Here is a 19,485-nt window from a genome sequence, read left to right as displayed (position 1 = left end):
CAACCACCATAAACTACTGGGGGGTCATCTGGCAGGGATTTTCCCTGTCTCATGCTGATTGGAGGTTGCTAGGGGGATTGCTATGGATCCTCACCTGCCTTTGAACTGAGAACTGAGGATGAGATGGAGATTTCTTGCACAGGATCAAGTTTCAGGGACTGCACAAAAGAGCCTTTTGTGTCTGAGTCACAGAGAGCAAATCCACAGAGCACTCCTAAGCTCATACCCACCCTGCTGAGTTGTTTGTCTGTCACAGGAGAGATCTGTGGAGCCAGGTGTCCCTGACTCAGTTAGAGTCTCTCCTGTTATTTACAGACAAACAACTCAGCAAGGTGGGTATGGGCTTAGGAGTGCTCTGTGGGTTTTTCCAAGGACAAGGGACACATCCCCTTCCTTAGGACAGGCCTTGAGGTAGAAGCTGCTGTTATTTATTTATTTTAAAAAATGGAGTCACATCTGTTTCTCTGTCCCACTTGTGGCCTTTCTAGTATGGTGGTCCCAGGGGAATTTAAGTTCTTACGTAGCATCCTCAGGGCTGTAAGAGAGGGAACATATGGCCTTTTAATACCTATGCTGGGAAGTCCCATGCTTCATGTCTGCTGCATGCTCTTGGTCGATCCAGCTGCAGGGCCACACAGATTCACTAGGAGGCAACACAGACCCCACCTCTTCGTGTGAAGACTGTCAAAGAATTTGCAGCCATTGATTAAAACCCCTACAGAAACAGAACACGTCATAGGCTGCACAGGACCGCACCAGGAAGCGGGAAGAGGTGAATGTTAGGGAAGAGAGGAGGAAACTGCTGGAATAAAGCCCTTCCGAGGTCTCAGTGGGACAGTGCTCAGGAGACTGAGGCTGGGCACATTTCTCACTAGGACAGAAGGAAGAAAGACACTGTGAGGCCAGGTGCTGAAGCCGTTGGGTGATATCACACTGCTCACGCTCATGTGCCGTGAGCTGAGGGTGGATGCTGAGGAGTGTCAAGAAGTCCCGACACAGCAATCTCAGAGTTGGAACATGAGGAATGTTTTATTGATTTATTTGGTACCAGGGATTGAACCCTGAGGCACTACATCTTCAAACCCCACCCCACCTTTTTTGAAGAGATAGGGTTTTGCTAAGTTATTTAGGGCCTTGCTAAGTTGTTGAGGCTGGCCTGGAATTTGTGATCCTCCTGCCTCAGCCTCCCAAGTAGCTGGGATTATAAGTATACAATACTACACCTGGTTAGGCAGTTATGTAAAAGCAGATTTTAATAGTGGTAGTGTTCTGTCATTACTGAAAATAATATAGATTGTAAATACATGCTTATTAATCTCTCATAATGTATTAATGATACTAAGTTTATTGGTCTTATTAATTATGCCAAATACTTATGGAATCCATGAGAGACCACTCCAGCTTCTAGGAGTTGCCGGCCAGCTTTGGTTCATCACACTCCTCTTAGGGGAAAGTCACATGCTATTCCTTTCATTTTATTGCTGCAGAAGTTAGGGTTAATTTTATAAATTAAGTCTGAGAAAGAACCCAAGAGATAATTTCCTATTTTGAAGCTATTGAGAACATGAAAAATACTTGAGAGAATGTTTGGATCACCAATTTTCTTGAAAGTATTTTTTAAAAAAAAATTACCTGGCAAGAGAATCTTTAGCAAGTTTACTTAGTAGGCAATGTCTCTCTCTTTTTTGGCATTGAGAATTGAACCCAGGGGTGCTTTACCCCTGAGCTGCATCTCCAGTCCTTTTTTATTTGGAGACATGGTGTTTTACTATCTATGTCACTAAGTTGACAAAGGCTGCTAACGGTCTCACTGAGTTATGTGGAGGCTGGCCTCAACCTTGTGATCCTCCTGCCTCTCTTGAGTTGAGTTGCCAGGATTACAGGTGTGAGCCACCATGCCCAGTGATAGGCAATGTCTTTTTATAAATGCTGCTTCCAGGGTTGAAAAGAGGTAATACTTGTTCTGAAATTGCTTTGAGGAGAAGTTTGTGATTGATACCCACACATGCACCAATCAGCTGGGTTACTTTTATTTATCAAATCATTCACCAAAATACTTTATCACAATCTCACAACTTAGTTAGGCTTGAATATTTCAAAAACTTGAATCCTCATGAGATACAACGTTTCATCAACAGTGAGGATATTCAGATAAGGTCAATCAATCAGGCTTTGCTGAGAATTTACAAAAGGGAGTTGCAAAGATGTTTGAGGCAGCACGGTTGTAAAGGTCCACAAATGCTTCATAGAATCACACCACGTTGGGCATGACTGAGATCTTCAAGTCACCCAAGACACTGGTGCCCACTGACCTCTCCTGCCTCTGATACCCTTTGTATTTATCTATGTATTGGGTTTCTGTCCACCCAGTTGGCCAAGCTAGAAACTGTAGGGTCAAGATTCATCCTCTGTTCTATTAATTTGCAAATTCACTTCTTCACTGTCTATAGTAATAATTTGTTAGGAATGTGTTCAGCAGCAAGTTATAGAAAACTCATCTCATGGTGGTTTACATACATTCACTTATTTTTCTTTCATAATGGCAAGTCCAGAAGCAGACAGCTACTGGTTTTCCTTCAGCTGCTGTACGATGGCACATAGTTTTCTGTTTTTTTAGGGTCTGTTATCTTAACGTATTTGATTTGAACACATTCTTGTTGCCTTCTGGTTGTAAGATGGCTGCAGCACCTCAAGGCATCACATCCACATTCAGGGCAGGAAAAAATAGGAAATGGTGAAAAGTGAAGCAGGCTTCATCTCCCTTTTATCAGGACAGTAAAGCCTTTCACAGACATCTCCATATCATGGTTCTCATTGATTAGAACTAGGTCATACTCTCATCCTTATCTGAAAAGGAAGCTGAGAAATCAGGAAATAGGATTGTTTTGATTGATAACGATCCATCACAGGACTAGACACATTGACTCAGCAAAACTCAAGTTCTGTAAGCAAAGAAGAAAGAAAAATGCTTTTGCAGGTACAAAATATGGTTGTCCAAAATCGTGATGCTTGCTAGTTTTAGTTCTGAGACGGCTGTGCAGTCTCCTCCTGCTCTTTCCCCCGGCTTAGCCCCACCCTGGTGTTTGAGAGTCTCCAGGCCATTACTACAGCCTCTGAACTTCACTGTGGCCTCCTCTCTGTCAGCTGCCATGCTGAGCTTCCTACCATGGGAATCTGACCTTGGCGCCTCATGGGTGAGAGCATTTGCTGCTTCTACTACTGAGTCCCCTCGGCCAAACTTGGCCTGATTCCTGTCCTTCTCTCCACTTGGCAAATCCTGTCATCTGTTAAGGCCAAGTCTCAACGTCCCCTCCTCTGGGAAATATTTGATGCTGACTCTAACAAAACATGTATTCCCTCCTTTTTGTTCTCACGTCTCTATTGGACATTGTGAATCATGCTTATTATGTAGCATTACAGAATTATTTGTTCCCAGTCTGTCACTGTTGCTAGTTTGTCACTTCTCTCACTCTATTGTCCTCAGCAGCTAGTCTCATACCTGATACTTGTCTCCTGATATTTAACCTCACCTTCTTGGTCAGTAAAATAACCTTAGTCAATGGCTACTTTGAATAAAGACCAAGTATTTCAAATTCCCTGGAGGCTAACTGGGGTCATGTGACATCATGCCTGGAGCTATAATGGCCTTGTCGACCATGAGATGACTTTGTGATTAGGAGCTGGATGTGGTGCATGAAAATATGAGAGTCCCTGGCATGTATTTAATAACTTAAGTCTACATTTGCCTATCTTAGGAGCCTTAGGTAGAAAGAAAAATGTTTAAGACACTATTCTGGGTTTTTCTGTCATTTGTAGGCAAAACAATTCTGATAGAAAAATATGTGTATGTACGTGTATTTATTTTTGTGATCCTGGGGATTGAACCCAGGGGCGCTCTGCCACTGAGATAACCCTGCCAGCCCTTTTTAAATTTTTTGAGACAGGATCTCTCTAAGTTGCCCAGGTTGGCCTTGAACTTATGATCCTCTGGCCTCAGCCTCCACAGTTGCTAGGATTACAGGTGTGCACCACTGTGCCCGGCTGTATCTGTGTTTTTGAAAAATTGATTTGGTAGAATCACCGTCTAATGCATGTTGAACCCGAATGCATGTTGAAACTGTTGGCCTCTGGGCTTCATGAAGTTCTGAGACACATGATGTCACACGGTATTTTTAAAATATGTGAATACTAAAAACAGCTGGGCCTCACACATGGTCTCATAGCTGACCAACTGTGCTCAGGACGTTTCCCCACCCCCATTGCCTTTGTGTCTCTAGCCCTTCACCCAGAGGCAACTTTGCTTGGGTGACAAGAGATGGATTATTCAGTAGCTACTTGCCATGTATTTTTCTGGGGGCATTGGCTCTTCTGATAGCTCCCTGCTTCAAAGGATCATTCATAAAGGGAGGAAAAGGTCAGGATAAAAACATGGCACTCAGCCTCTACAAACAGAGCTCAGTCCCTGAAGAGGAGTTGCCTCTCTGGGGTGGGATCTGGCATCAACCGTGTGTCTGCTATTGCTACCGAGATTTGGGCCACCCAGTCACGGGGACAGGGGTGACTCGTGGCTTGGCGTTCTCTCTGTGGGGGAAAAGGCAGAGGAGCTCTTTCCTCTCCCCCGGACACCTCCTCAGACCCAGACCTGCAAGCAAGTGTTGTACTGGATACATGGGTCAACAATTGGGGTCTGAGGAGTTATTTAGCAGAAAATGTTTTGGCATTTGAGATCTGGTAGAAGTCAGAAGGAAAATATCTATGGAGTTTTTGTAGTTGTTACCCAAATATGTTTTGCAAAAAAACCAGCTCAGGGGTATCATCACAAAGACAATCTAGGTGTCTTAGCTCACGAGGCCTTGCTTTCACCCGGGACATCAGAGGAGGGCTCAGGAGCACAGTTCAGGTCCTGGTCAAATCCTTGCTTTCCGTGGACTAGCTGGTGTCTGTGCACAGTCTAGTGTGTGCTGGGGCTGGTTCATCTCTGCGGGAGTGCTGGGTTTTATCATGCCCTCCCAAGTCTGTGTTTCACCCGTGTCATGTTGCTGAAGTGGGAGGGTGGGACACTTTTTTTTTGGGGGGGGGGTACCAGGAATTGAACCCAGGGGTGCTTTATCACTAAGCCACAATCCCAGCCCTTCTTTTTTATTTTTATTATTTTTAAAAATTTTTAAAACAGGGTCTAAGTTGCTTTGAGCCTTGCTAAAGTTGCTGAGGCTAGCCTCAAATTTGGAATCCTCCTGCCTTAGCCTCTCAAGCTTCTGGGATTACAGGTGTGCACTACTGTGCCTGGCTCTGTTTTTCGAGTCTTTACGCCATGGGAACAGGCAAATCAGTGCTCCCCTTGATCTTAATGTTGGTACATATTTACATATTACATACATATTTCATAATTACATTTCCTAATTTGTGCAATGGGTAGATAGTACTTTCCTGACCCCGAGAATGAATGGAGAGGACTTGTGAGAAGCACAGGTAATAGCCCTTCATTCATTAGCTTTCTAGTTCTTTTAATCATATGATATTAGTGATATCGTTGAGACTACTGTTTGGGGAAGTGGAAGCTGATTTCCCTCACTCACGTTGGTTTCTAAGAGCCATTGAACCTCCTAGTATCTCTCTTGCCCTGGGGTATGTTTGCCTGCTGTGCCAGCCTGTCAACTTACCAGGAAATGTAAGTTATATAACTAGGTGGCCTGACCCAGAGGGCAGATTCCTGTTGGCACTAGCACAACCCTGACAGTGAGGGCCTCTTTGAAGGTCCCCTGAGTGCCTTGCGTGCACCATCCTGATCCTGGGCCTGCTCCATTCTGACAAAGTCTGCTGGCCCTAGGACCGTAATTTGAGTAGCAAGTCCTTAAGCTGCAGTTCCTGTGGGTTTCACACGTGACCCGTGACCCTCAACAGCAGTGAGGATATTTCTAGGTTGAAGTTGGAGGTATGTCACGCCTGGAAAAGAAACATCGATTCTGCAAACTTTTTAATTTTAGATAACACAGGGTCATTTGAGCCTGCCTGGCTGCCAATCTCAGTTCTCTAGGGACATTTCAGACAGTTCAGTGGTAGCTCAGAGATCCAAGGCCCCTTCGTCGGCACCTGAACAGATCTCTGTCTCCAGTCAGGTCTTCCCTGTTCCCAGAATACCCTATCATTATAATGTGGCCCTTCCCGGAAGAGTGTCCTTGCTCTCTTCACGGTGGCACAGTGGGGTTTCTTTGGCCTGCCAGGTGCTGGGCCCCAACCAGGTCTTGGGCTGCCAACGCATCACATCGTTGAACCTCATTTGCTTCCCTGTTGCAGGCCTTGTTTAGGGCCACCAAGACCGTTTATGATGACATGGCTCTTGAATCAGAGGACACAGGCTTGGGGTTTGAACCCTCCCCTCCCCAGAGGCCTCTCTGCTCTCCTCACAGAGGGCTCCACCTCCTCCCTGAGGCCCGGTTTTGCATGCCAGGGACCTCTGGGTACAGCCAAAGACCTCACCTCCTAACTTCCAGGAGTGAGAAAGAGAAACAGTATCTGCTGTGTTCCCACAGTGTCCCTCAGTGGGATGGCTGAGGAGTGGCCTCAGGACTCTCCCTTGATACCAGCTGAAGGAGCTGTGGCATGCAGGGGAATTCTGAGTCTTTCCAAGGTCACCCAGTGAGTCAGAGGAACAGGCAAATCTGTTTAGTTAGAAGAATCTTTGTATTCTTTCCCACATTTGTTAATCCGGAGCATTAGTGAGTGTACAGAGAGACCTTTGTTTCCCGTTCTGTTCATGTGTTTGTCTGTCCCTCCTTCCGGCCCTTCCTTCCCCTCTCTTTTTTTTTTTTTTTTTTTGTCTATACAGCCCCTTCTTAGCTAACTAAGTGCCTTCCTCCATCTTCTGTTGTTATAACAATTTACCTGAGACATGATAATCTATAAAGAAAAGAGGTAAAAAAGAGAGGGTAAAAGAAAAGAGGCTAAAATTTCTTGAAGTCCAAGAATATGGTGCCAACATTTACCAGGCCTTTGGTGAAGACCTTGTGCTGTTTCATGCATGGCAGGAAAACCAAGGGCAAGTGCGTACATGCAAAGAGAGGAGAGGACAAAAGGGGATCCCGTGCTAACAACCCACTCTCACAATAACTAACTCTTTTTTTAAAATTTTTATTTATTTTTTTAGTCATACATGACAGTAGAATGCATTTTGATATATAATACATACATGGAATGTACATACATCAATCATATTGTCTATTCTATTCTGCTGCCCTTCCTATCCAATAACTAACTCTTATAGGAACTGCATTAATTCTTCTAAACACCTTTTAAAGGCCACACATGCCTCACTTCCACTATTTTGGCCAACAATTTTTTTTTTCATTTTTTTGGTACTGGAGATTGAACCCAGGGGTGCTTAACCACTGAGCCACATCCCCAGCCCTTTTTACTTTTTATTTTGAGATAGGGTTTCACTAAGTTCCTTAGGACTTTGTTAAGATGCCAAGGCTGGCTTTGAACTTCCAATCCTCCTGCCTCAGCCTCCTGAGCTGGGATTGCAGGTGTGCATGACCAGTAAATCTTGACATGAATTTTGGTGGGGACAAACCTACATATCCAAACCACTGCACTGGAGTTTCAATTCAACATTCCAAGTTTGGGCCAATGTCAGGACATTCCTGAAAGTATTTTGGGGGGCCTACAAATTGGGTTCCCTGGAACTCTGGGCTCAGTTTTGGCATAATTGTGAGGATTCTACCCTTCAGTTAGCAAGAAAGTATTCTCACAAATGAAGTCTGAGAACTTCCCATCTCAGGGACAGCAAGGCCATCATGAGCATTTGTGAGAAAAGAGAACTGGAGCCATGATTTCCCTCCCCCCCCATCCTCACCCCCCCATTTTTTTTTTTTTTTGTACCAAGGATTGAACTCAGGGCACTTGACCACTGAGCCACATCGCCAGCCCTATTTTGTGTTTTATTTAGAGACAGGGTCTCACTGAGTTGCCTGGTGCCTCGCTTTTGCTGAAGCTGGCTTTGAAGTCATGATCCTCCTGTCTCAGCCTCCCAAGCTTCTGGGATTACAGGCGTGCGCCACCACACCCAGCCCCCCTCCCCCTTCACATGGCACTCAATATTTCCACATGGCTTCAGTCAAATCCAAAGAGAGAGAGAAACCCTAACACAAATGAAAGCCCAGCGCTGACCTCCAGATATTCCATCTACGGTTCCACCCACTTAGAGACAGGCATGAACAGGGGGAAGAGGGACAAAATAGCAAAGAAGGATGCTTCCCCATCTTTCTGCCCACCGAGAGATTCTGGGGTGACAGCGGGAGGGGAGGAGTCAGAAAAGTCACATTTATGTGGGAAAACAATGAAAATGAATACAGAAATATCGAATATAAAAGTGAAAAGGAAATCTTTCTAGTGAATTAAAAACAATTTTTACATAATTTCAGAAAACACAATGCCTCTGATTTAAAGATGACTTTTCCAATGAAAAGACTCTTCCTTTCTTTACTTTTTGGGCCTTGGGACTGAACATGAAACTTGCCCAGAATCAAAACAAAACAAAAGAAAAAAAACATAAAGTACTCTCTCCGTACCCCATTTCTCTGCCTATCAGACCTTTCTGGTCTGCCTCCACCTCCCCCAATTAACCGTGGCCAGCCGCTTTCCCTGTACCCTGGCTTTTTTCCACCACTGTGACCCTGAGGTGGGAACACCGAGCCCCTGAACTGGGGATGGAGAGATAGGAAGGGAGTGTTTCAAGGCTGAGCAGGGCTGAAGGAGGAAGGGGAGGGTTTGCTGGGATAAGACACAATCTGGCTTTGGATCCTGGTTCCATTGTTCATTGGCTGTGTGACCCCGGGCAAGCTTTGTCACTTTCTGAGACTGGATTCTCCTTTGTAAATGAGAAAACTGAGCTGTTCTTACCCTCTTTGGGCCAATGTGAGAACTGCACAAAGAGGTGCAGACTATTTACCCATTAGCAACCTCCTATTACTAAGAGGAAGAAGGACCCTCAATATTCCACAGCAGAATTGGAGACCTTTGGCTCTTCCTTTCTCCTCCTGGGTGTTTATTTCTTTGCTTTCTGGAGATTATTGATTTATTTATTTTTAAAGAGGCAGACCTAGAGAGGGACAGAGAGACAAGAGAGCCCATGGTAAGGCAGGAGAAAACCCAGGAAATCTGGTGGTCGAGTCAGTGAGAAAAGAATGGAGGGCAGCAGTTACACAGAGGGTTTCAAATGGACTTTTGAGGCCCCATGTGATGGTCTGCCCCCCACACCCCCGGGAGAATGAGCTGGAATCAGGATGGTGAGGAGAGGCGCAGGTTGGCCCTGAAAGTTGCATTCCTCTTTCATAACAAAGAAAACATTCACCTTCTAAAAGACACTAACTAGACTGGACATAATTGGACTATATTCAAATCAATGCAAACATTTACTTTAAAAAGTCATACAAAATAATAAAAAATAACCCGCATTTAGAGTAGTATCACAGCAAATGGTATGAAAGACACACATAAAATGTTGCTCATGGAAAGTCAGATGACTTTTTTTTTTTTTTGGTACCGGGGATTGAACTCAGGGGCACTCGACCACTGAGCCACATCCCCAGCCCTATTTTGTATTTTATTTAGAGACGGGGTCTCACTGAGTTGCTTAGGGCCTTGCAGTTGCTGAGACTGGCTTTGAATTTGCGATTCTCTTGTCTCAGTCTCCCAAGCCACTGGGATTATAGGCCTGTGCCACTGCACCCGGCATCAGATGACCTTTTAGACCCAATATTAAAAACAAAACAATAAAACCAGTCCTTAGTTTGCTCTTTGGAACAACATCATTTAAGTGTTTCTTGTTACACTTGTCTGTTCCTTTGGAATGCTGCGGTGTAATACAGAAGAAATGCATTCCTCCAAACTGTAACAGAAAGTAGGTCAAACCCAGTCAATTCCTTTGAGTGTTTTCATGGAGAGAACAGCCAACTATGGTATGCTAAGGAAGAAGACTGTACTAAAGTTTTGATAATGTGGCTGAGCTTTCCTTGAGAGCAAACAGGTAAAGTGAAATCAAGGAACGATATTTTAATGTAAGGTCCACCCTAATCTCAGACCTGTCTCATTTCTCAAACAACAGAGCCAGGACTCGAAAGGGCGGACATCAAGTTCAACACAGGACACCTTGCACTCGTTTCTACATAAAGCATTCCAAAGTAAGTCATTAATCGTGGTCACAGAGCACTTCTGGGCTTTAAACTAGTCTTCAGATAGTCAGCCGGTGCCTGGGAGGTTTTATGTGCCTACACCTCTACGGAGAGGCCAACAGGAATTTCAGGAAGGCAGCGTCTGGCTCAGGGCCACGGTGTCCCTAGCCAAGGCCATCTCTGTGTGGCTCCCAGAATTGCTGAGCTCTCCCTTCTCAGATGACTTTGTTGGAAAATAGAGCAACAGCTGAAGCTCGTGGGCATCTGGGCTCTGGCCAGGACCCCTGAGGGTGCATCCCCAAAGAACAGCAAGATGGAACCTGAACAGTTGTCTTATTCTTCCAACTCACGATCTTTGTGTAGTGGGAGAACATTTTATAAAAAACAGAATAAAACAGTCTCTGATACTTCCCTTTACCTGTGGTCTTGTTTTTCACTTTCTCAGAATCCACCCACCTTTAATAAACCCAAACAGAAGATACAAATGCAGGCAGGCAGCTATTAATTGGCTCATGGTCAAGTCTCAAGGCAGGGAGGTCACACTGCAAAGCAGAGAGAGGAAAAAAGGGAGTCTATTGTAGGCTTGTGATTGACCCAATCTAAAGGCCTTTAGGGAAAAGGCCAGAAATCCTATAAACACAGACACACAATCCAGGAGCTCGCCGAGGAACGGGAAGAACAGCCCTTTCCTTCCGTCCAGTCCAGCCAACAGCTCCGAGGCTCGCCATTCATCCACACCTTGAACTTGGTGGTCTTTGAGAACAAGTCTGTCCTTCTCTTTCTGACCATCTGGGATGAAGTCCCATTGGGATCTCGCTGTCAGGACGTGGTTTTTATGAACAGAACTCATGGTTCTTCCTAAGCCTAATCCACAGTAAAAGGAGCTGGGACATCAAGCTCCTTCTGTCATTCATGTCTTCAAGAAGGACTTTAATGTATCTAAGGGACCTCTAGGGATGAAATGGGATTTTTTACCAAAGATTAATATCAGATGGGTCAGTGGTTACTTTGGCAGATGTCACTGTGGATGGATGACACTGAGGGCTATTGCTCTGAGCCCCAATTGTCAACCAGTACCACTAGGTAATTCTGCCCCTCCTCCCTTGACTTTTTGACCTCCAAGGAAAATGTGTGTGTGTGTGTTTTCCCTAGGCCATTTTGACAAGATGCAAGTTAAAATTAATTTCATTAAGGAAAGACCTATTTCCTTTCATACCTGAGTCTATGGAATAGGAATCCTATTACACATGATTTTTACCCTTTTTGCTGACTTAGCAAAGAAGCAGATGAACATAAGGCCAACGTGGAGTTATCACATGGCATGTGTGTAAGTCACGGAACCATAGCCACATGCTGGCTGGGCCCCAGAGCAGTCTAAGAGTAGCACCCTGTCCCTCACCCACCCATGAAATAGGAAAGGCCCTTCTACAGCTGGTAGCAGAGGGTACCATAAGGAAAGAGACATGCTGGCAGCATGCTGAAATTGAGGCGAGGATCTGGGTGTTTGACGGTGAAGGTATGTGGTCTGTTAGCCTAGAATCTACACTCTGGACAAGCCACGGATCCCACTGGTGCAGGAAGGACCCGACCTGTCTGTGTAGGCCCAGCAGGGTCTGCTTCACTTCAGTCCTGACCACCTGTCAACTTGTGAAAGAGGTCTTCATCGAGTGTTTCATTCTGGTCCTTGGAGCGAGTGGACAAGAAAATGTAGCCGCCGATGTACTCATGCACAATCTTGCAATCCGCACTCAGGCACGTAAATGCAACCTGGAAGTTTTGGTCAAACTCGATCATCACCTGGAAGAGGGAGGCGTGGAGAAACTTAAATTCTGACAAGGATGGGTGAGAAAGAAGCTGCTTTACTGAGTTGGGCCCTGGAGTGGAGGACCACTGAGGTGGATACTGAAGTGACTGACAGATGCATGTTCCCCTAAAAGAGCACAGAAAACCACCGCTTCCACTTAACACTGACATGTCTTTGCTCTGTGCGCCCCCTTGTGGTGTCAACTGATTTACACCGGGTTAAACATCTCCCAGCACAGGCGTATTTTCCCTCTTAGGCATCTGCACATTTAGATATAAGAACTGCCCAAGCACTCTTGTGTAGAGGGCAGGATGTTTTGCAGACTCTTCAGTGGAAAATAGAAGGCCTGCTTGAATCTCCTATAGCTACTGCCCCCTAGCTCTTCCCAGCTGAAAGTCATAAACTTCAAGAAGCACTAGAAGACTTGGAGACTTCACTGGTTTTTATTCCCACAGAATTCCCACTGGAATCATGCATGGAACTTTCAAAATGGTGATTCCCAGCCCCATTCCGAGAAAGATGGATTTAATTGGTTTTGGGTGGTCTGGAGACTGGTATGCTAACACCCTTCCTCTCCACAAGGAGATCTTAAGTGCATTGAAGATTTTAGAGGTCTCCTTATCTTGGGCTTCCTTCTACACGTGCATGCCCAGGTGGTTGCTAGTACTGCTGAGAATAATCTAGAAGTCTTAATAAAAAAAATGGGGATTTTTATTATTCCTCTATAATGATGATTTTCTGCTGGACAAGTGACAATACTGAAGGAAAGAGGGAGACAGATACTATGTCAGCAACATCAGATGGTTCTTCTACATCAGCAGGACACTAAGGTGCCTGTAATCTCATCTAGAATTTTTCCATGATGTAGGCTTGGTCTGAAGGTTGTTCCTGGGATGGGAGTTGATGAGAAGTTATAATTCAGGCAGAGGGTTTGAGGGTCTATTGCAGAGGCTAATATTTTCTCAGTCATTCTGTATCTCTTTTGCTCCTCTAGTGGGTTTTTCCCCTGTGGGTCTGCTCTGCTCTCAGAGACAGCGACTGAGTGTATGGATCCAAATCCAGTTATATCTCCTGGCAACCAGTGAGACAAGGCCTTCTTTGGATTTATTTTGCATCGTGTTTCTGTCTCAAGTAGCTTCTGCTAGGTAATGATCAGCCTAAATCTTATATAACCCTTATGCTGAGTCCATGGAAATTAACCCAACTGCTCTGCAGTTTTAGATCTATCTGTTGGAAGTCTGTAGAGACACTGAACCATCTTGCAGTGTAATTCAAGAAATGTGGCCTGTACTTGTTGGGAAACTGCCAAGAATTGCATGTGGTTATTTTATTTTATTTTTTTGTGGTGCTGGGGATTGAACCCAGGGCCTTGTGCACGCAAGGCAAGCACTCTACCAACTGAGTTACATCCCCAGTCCACGTATGGTTATTTTAACAGACAATTACCACATACCTGCGATTTCTTGGTTCTAAATATAAGAACACCTTTTAAAAATCTGAATAATTTGCGATTCTGAGGGAACACGCATTTACACTGAACACCGGAACTTTACTGTACCTGCCGGATTTCCCAGTTGACATTCCACTGTTTTATGTTGGTGAACCTCCATGTCGTAATAGGGATCCCGGTGGTTGCATCAATTCTAATCAACCTATTATAGGAAACTCCCAGAATGTCATCTTTCTTGCTTCCTTTAAATCTGAAAAAAAAAAAGAATTAATAAAAGCAACTAGTCATTCAACATACAACTTCTTAAAGACTGAATGATAATTTTTAAATGATTTAAGAAAGGGCAATGAGAGATTTGCTCAGGAGGAGGATTTCTTTTTTAAATATTTATTTATTTTTTTTAGTTTTAGGTGGACACTAAAACTAAATGGTGGAGACCATCTATGTGGTGCTGAGGATCGAACCCAGTGCCTCATGCATGGTAGGCAAGCACTCCACCACTAAGCCACAATCCCAGCCCCAGGGAGGATGTTTTTATAGGAAGGAATGGGGACTAGGAAGATGGAGATAATAAAAGCTATCCTGAAGATAACTCGAAAGTGACACTGATGTCAGAGGAAAGTAAAATAAGAGGGAGTCGAATCATTTTATACAGAGTTAGCACCAAGTACGTGTTCTGGGTACCCTTCTGGGCACTGGAAAGCAAACAACACTGAGAGAATATTCCTGAATAGTGGGGAATGAGAATCGTGAGTATATAAAATATACACATGCCAGATAAGATCTTGAAAGATGACATTGGATCGAACAGTGGATGCCCCCGAGGGAGTGATCCACGTGGATATCTGGGGAAAGAGTTTTCCAAGCAGAGGGCCCAAGCACTTTAAAAAAATTCTTTTTTCATGCTCAAGAACCTGGCAGGAGGCCCGTATGGTTGGCACAGTGAAGGAGGGGAGAGGAGATGGGAGGTCAGAGAGCGAAGGTCTTGCAGGCCATTTTCAGGATGTGCTGTGTTTGTTCTGAGTGCCACAGAAGCTGTGAGGTGGTTTGGAGCAGAGACTTGACATAATGTTATGGTTTCCGTAGGAGCTGTCCCCCAAAAGCCCATGTGTGAGACAAGGGTAGAGGCGAAATGATTGGGTTAGGAGAGCCTTCAGCTAATCAGTGAGTCACATGAATGGATCAACTGAGGGAGAAAGTGTGGGCAGGTCGGGTGTGGCTGCAGGAGGCCGGTCTCTGTGGATAGGCCTTAGGGGTTTGTATTTTGTACCTGGTGAGCAGGGCTCTGTGTTTCCTGTTTGACCTGTTCTGAGCTGTTTTCCCTCTGCCGCATCTTTCCACCACTGCACTGCCTTGCCTCTGGCCCAGAGTACTGGAGTCGTGGGCCCTTTGAAACTGAGAGCCCCTAAATAAACTTTTCCCCTTCTAAAATTGTTCTTGTCAGGTCTTTTGGTCACTATGGTGAAAAACCTGACTAAAATACATAGTCTGACCTAGATTTTATTTATTTGTTTATTTGGTACTGGGGATTGAACTCAGGAGTGCTTAACCATTGAGCCACATCCTTAGCCCCTTTTTAATTTTTTTTTTTTTTTTTTAAGAGACAGGGTCTCACTGAATTGCTTACCAGGGCCTCTATAAATTGCGGAGGCTGGCTTTGAACTCAAGATCCTCCTGCCTCAGCCTCCTAAGCTGCTGGTCACAGATTTTAAAAGGATCAGTAGGGATGCTAAGTTGAGAACTTGAGGGACAAGGTAGGTAGGGAGACCAGGTAGGATCACTCTGGACCTGGTCCCCAGTGACACAACAGTGTGTTTGTTTTAAAAGCCGGGCCAGGGGGATTTGCAGTAGACAGGATGTCAGTGCAAAAGAGACAGCTGAGTCAGAATGACTCCAAGGGACCTGGCCTGTGCCTCTCTAGGGAAGGTCTGCCATCGGCTGAAATGCAGAGTAATGCAAAGGAGGGGGCAGGTTTTAGAGGGAAAGATCAGGAGTTCGGGACATGGTAAGATAAGGAAAAAAAATCCTAGTTCAATAAGCCACTTTCCACACTCCCCCCCACTTTTTTTTTTGAGAAGGGTCTCACTATGTTGCTTATTTTGGCTTTGAACTTGCAATCCTCCTTCCTTCGCCTCCCGAGTAGCTGGAATGACACCTGCATGTCACCACATACAGCTTGTCACATCTTTTTTTTTTTTTTATAAAAATGTCTTCATGTTGCTCTTAATGTTTACTTTTCTAGAATCATTCCCACACCTTCTGTTGTTTACTCTGCTACCTTAATACTTAACATCACGATAACCACCCCCCACCCTTGTTCTTTGTGGTGTGTGTGAGAATCCAGGAGCACTCTACCACTGAGCTACATCCATCCACAGACCTTTTTACTTTTTATCTTGAGACAACTCGCTAAGTTGCTGAGGCTGACCTTGCACTTGCGATCCTCTACCTCAGCCTCCCAAGCTGCTGGGATTACAGATGCACGCCACCCTGCCTGGCATTGACCCACTTCTTGCTTCACCTGCTTCTTTCTTCCTTGAGTTGCTCTACAGCCTCTAGGGAGTTGTGAAGCACTGGTCCAGGTTTCTTGGCATGGGGAGATTCCTACAGCCACCTGCCACCCTACACCGGGAGGTCTGCTCTAGTCCTTGCAGATCTGGGAAAAGGCAGATCTTTACTCAGCCTGGGACTGCTGCCTCAAAGCCTCACCTCCATAAACAGATGCTGAAGGTGACATTACAGGTGGAGGGAAGTGAAGGGGGAAATAGTGTAAAGGAGCGATGGTCATTGGAAGATTGTTCAGGGCCCTTCTGCACTTTCTCAACAATGCATGTTCAGGATGTCCACCGAGCAAGTGCATCAATGAAATGCCCGAGGTCCCAGAGCTAGCAGGAGCAAAGGTGGGACGGGAAGTTGGATCTGTTTGTCTCAAGTGTCCATGTTCTCTCCAATATGTGGGTTTGACTTGTAGAATTATAGGTGAGGGGACAGGAGCAGTAGTGCACGCCTATGATCCCAGTGATTCAGGAGGCTGAGGCAGGAGGATTGAAAGTCAAGGCCAGTCTCAGTAACTTAGCAAGTTCCTAAGCAACTTATTGAGACCCTGTCTCAAAATAAAAAATGAAAAGGGCAGGAGATGTAATTCAATAATAGAGAACCCCTGGGTTCAATTCCCAATGAAGAAAAATAGAATTATAGATGAGGTGTGTGTGTGTGTGTGTGTGTGTGTGTGTGTGTGTGTGTGTGTGTATTAACACACATGCATGCATATACATTGGTGTCCTGTACGACTCTGTCCTCCCTTGCTCTTTTGCTGAGGTAAATAAAGAAGAAAGAGTTGCTTTTTTGGGGGGGGACAAATATCAGGGATAGAAGTTAAAGGAAGTGTTTCAGGGAATAAAAATGTTTGAGTAAACTTCCCTGCTAGCAGATATGGGAGAAACAGGGTCTTTGCAGAGAGCCAAGAAATAATAAAAACATTTTCATATAAGTCAATGCTTTAAAAATACAAACCAATCTTCCAATTCTCAAGTTATAAAATGAGAAAGTGACACTATCCTGCAGAATTAAATGCAAATTTTGCTTAAACACTAGCCTATCTTATTAAATGAAAAAATCAAATTTGATTTGCAAGCATGCTTGTGGATGCATTTTGGGAAATAATTTATTATATGGTGAGGCAGAACCGTCATGCTCGCTGGAGATTACCAATGAGGACACTGGATTCTAGGCCAAGGCCTGCCCCTGCCTAGGAGATGAACTTGGATGAGTCCTTTAAGCTTTTTCCCTATAGCCCAGTGTTCTCATTAGTCAGATACATGAGGGCAATGGATGGACCATCTACAGGACTTCAGATGCAGAAACAAGGTTGCTACTTGATAAGGCTGGGTGAACCCAAGACACAGGATTTTTAGGGGCCTCTGTATGGAAACTGGAGAACTGTGCAAAGCCACACAGGAGACACGGTGTGAGATACACAGTAAGGAAGAGGAGACGGACAAGAAAGGAATCCCAGATTTCATAAAATCAATAAGCTGTCTCTCTCCTTCTGGTTTTACAAAGGTAGTTATTCTCCTAAGAGAAGGAACATCTCTTTTTAATGTTTTAACATTTCCTTTTCCACATTTTGCCAAGTTTGGGTGGCAGGTGGTTCTGGTTCATGGACGATTTTTAGGAGCATTTGAAAACATGTGGGCCATCGGTAAAAGGGTAACACTCTAAAATAAGAGTTCCGCAGTCTCAGTGCGAATACACTGGGCTTCCAGAACACCACCTAACACTGGAGGGAAAGGGAGAGAGGCACGTGAACGCCGTGATCACCTGACAAGGTAGTAGGTGAGGCCGAACTCAGGTAGGGACTGCCAGGCCTGGATGAACCGCAGCTTGGCTTCAACCAGGGGCATCGTGGCCACGTTTTGATGGGCTTCCATGATCCGCGCAGCCAGCTATGAAGAGAGAGGAGACATCAAGCTTCTGCTGCATTCCCACCTGCCTGTCAGCATCCCCTCCAGATTCCCAGTGACAACAATCAATGCCAGGCCCAACTGCAGATCCACAGAGACTGTTCAGTCTCATTCACTCACACACACACTTTCTCTCTCTTTCTCCTTCTTTTCCTTAGAAAATATGAAAATCACTAGGGAGAAGGAGGACTAAGATCAGCCAACCAATAAGCTTCTAATTTTCATGCAGATGGAGAGTTTTACATCCCTTCTCTGGGGTCTCCAGTGTGTCCTTGGACAATAAGCTCATCTGTCCAATTTTTAAAAATTATTTCATTTCTAGTGCATTGCCGTTACACATAATAGTGGGGTTCATTTGGACATCTTCATAAACGCATGCAACATAGTATTCTCCATTTTCGACCCCCAGTACTATCCTCTTCTGTTCCCTCCTCCCTCCCCTTGAGCCCCTTCCTCTACCTTACTGGCCTTCCTTCTGTTTGTTTGTTTATTTTTTAATTGATGCACTATAGTTACATGTAAAATTGGAATGCGCTGCGATATATTCATACCTGCACGCAGCATAATTTGGTCAACTTTATTTCCCCTTTCTCTCCTCTCATCTGCCCAACTTTTAATCTACTCTTATTGGAAACGTAATTTTAATTTTCAATTTGTAGGGACTAAATCATTTTATTGCTAATTAAGTTCAATCTGGAACTATCAACCTATTAATAAAATTAACAGTAATTTAGCTGAGTGTGGTAGTGTACACCTGTGTAGTCCCAGAAGCTTAGGGCTGAGGCATGAGGATCACGAGTTCAAAGCCAGCCTCAGCAACGTAGTAAGGTCCTAAGAAACTCAGAGAGACCCTGTCTTTAAAATATATATATTTAAAAAAGGACTGGGGATGTGGCTCAGTGGTTAAGTGCCTCTGGCTTCAATCCCTGGTACCAAAAAAAAAAAAAAAAAAGTAACAGTAATTTCATAGCAGCTTCTAACTAATACCCAGTACATAGTCAAATTTCCCCATCGAACTATTTTTTCCTGATAATGACCCTAATCAGTTTTTATTTCAGAACATAAAGAATTTACACAAATGAACGTCTCGTCAAGATGAGCAGTACCTGCTTAGATTTGTGTTTTTTTGCACACCGAGGTGACACAAAACATTCTGGGTTCATGTCCATGCTTTCGAGACTGGAAGTCAACTGAATTGAGGACTTCCGGTTTTTCATCCTCAGAAACGAAAGGATGTTGAGGACCTCTGGCTGGTAGGAGCTGTCTGCCATGGTTTTGCCCTTTGATGCCAAGATGCAGGCAGCCATCCATTGGGCATACTGATTCTCCTGCAATGAAGCCAGAGAGCTGAGAAGCAAGTTCAAGTCCGGTCCAAAGTCAACCTTGTTATAAACACAGAACTTGGGCTCCATAACCCCAAACCAACACTCTCCGCATAAGGAGAGATGTGAATTGGCACTTTCTGAGTGGCTGTTAACCGTCTAAAGTAACACCCAACAATAGCTGTGTTGACTGTCTAGATGCTAAGGGGCTAGAGAACAGGAACTTGAACTTCACACAGGCAGGTGAAAGTCCAAACTACCAGAGAGCCTTGTTATT

General features: G+C 44.6%; 1 protein-coding gene and 1 non-coding gene across 3 annotated transcripts in view; both read right to left on the bottom strand.

Annotated features, from left to right (window-relative positions):
* Positions 1 to 7,319: 7,319 nt before the first annotated feature.
* The window catches only part of Fermt1 (FERM domain containing kindlin 1), a 39,759-nt gene continuing 27,593 nt past the window's right edge, over positions 7,320 to 19,485 (bottom strand). For both annotated transcript variants that reach the window (XM_078051431.1, XM_078051432.1), the window contains 4 exons: positions 18,993 to 19,214; positions 17,744 to 17,868; positions 13,532 to 13,673; positions 7,320 to 11,966 (listed from right to left, as the gene is read on the bottom strand). In XM_078051431.1, the coding sequence (XP_077907557.1) occupies positions 11,793 to 11,966; positions 13,532 to 13,673; positions 17,744 to 17,868; positions 18,993 to 19,214 (663 nt within the window). In that variant the 3' untranslated portion in view covers positions 7,320 to 11,792. The remainder of the gene's footprint in view (positions 11,967 to 13,531; positions 13,674 to 17,743; positions 17,869 to 18,992; positions 19,215 to 19,485) is intronic.
* Trnaa-ugc (transfer RNA alanine (anticodon UGC)) lies at positions 13,314 to 13,387 on the bottom strand. Its single transcript has one exon. It is a non-coding gene; the product is annotated as a tRNA-Ala (tRNA).

Source organism: Ictidomys tridecemlineatus, chromosome 5 (assembly GCF_052094955.1).
Source record: "Ictidomys tridecemlineatus isolate mIctTri1 chromosome 5, mIctTri1.hap1, whole genome shotgun sequence".
NCBI lineage: Eukaryota > Metazoa > Chordata > Mammalia > Rodentia > Sciuridae > Ictidomys > Ictidomys tridecemlineatus.
Note: the sequence above shows the minus strand (reverse complement) of the source record. Positions and strands in the feature narration are given on the sequence as shown.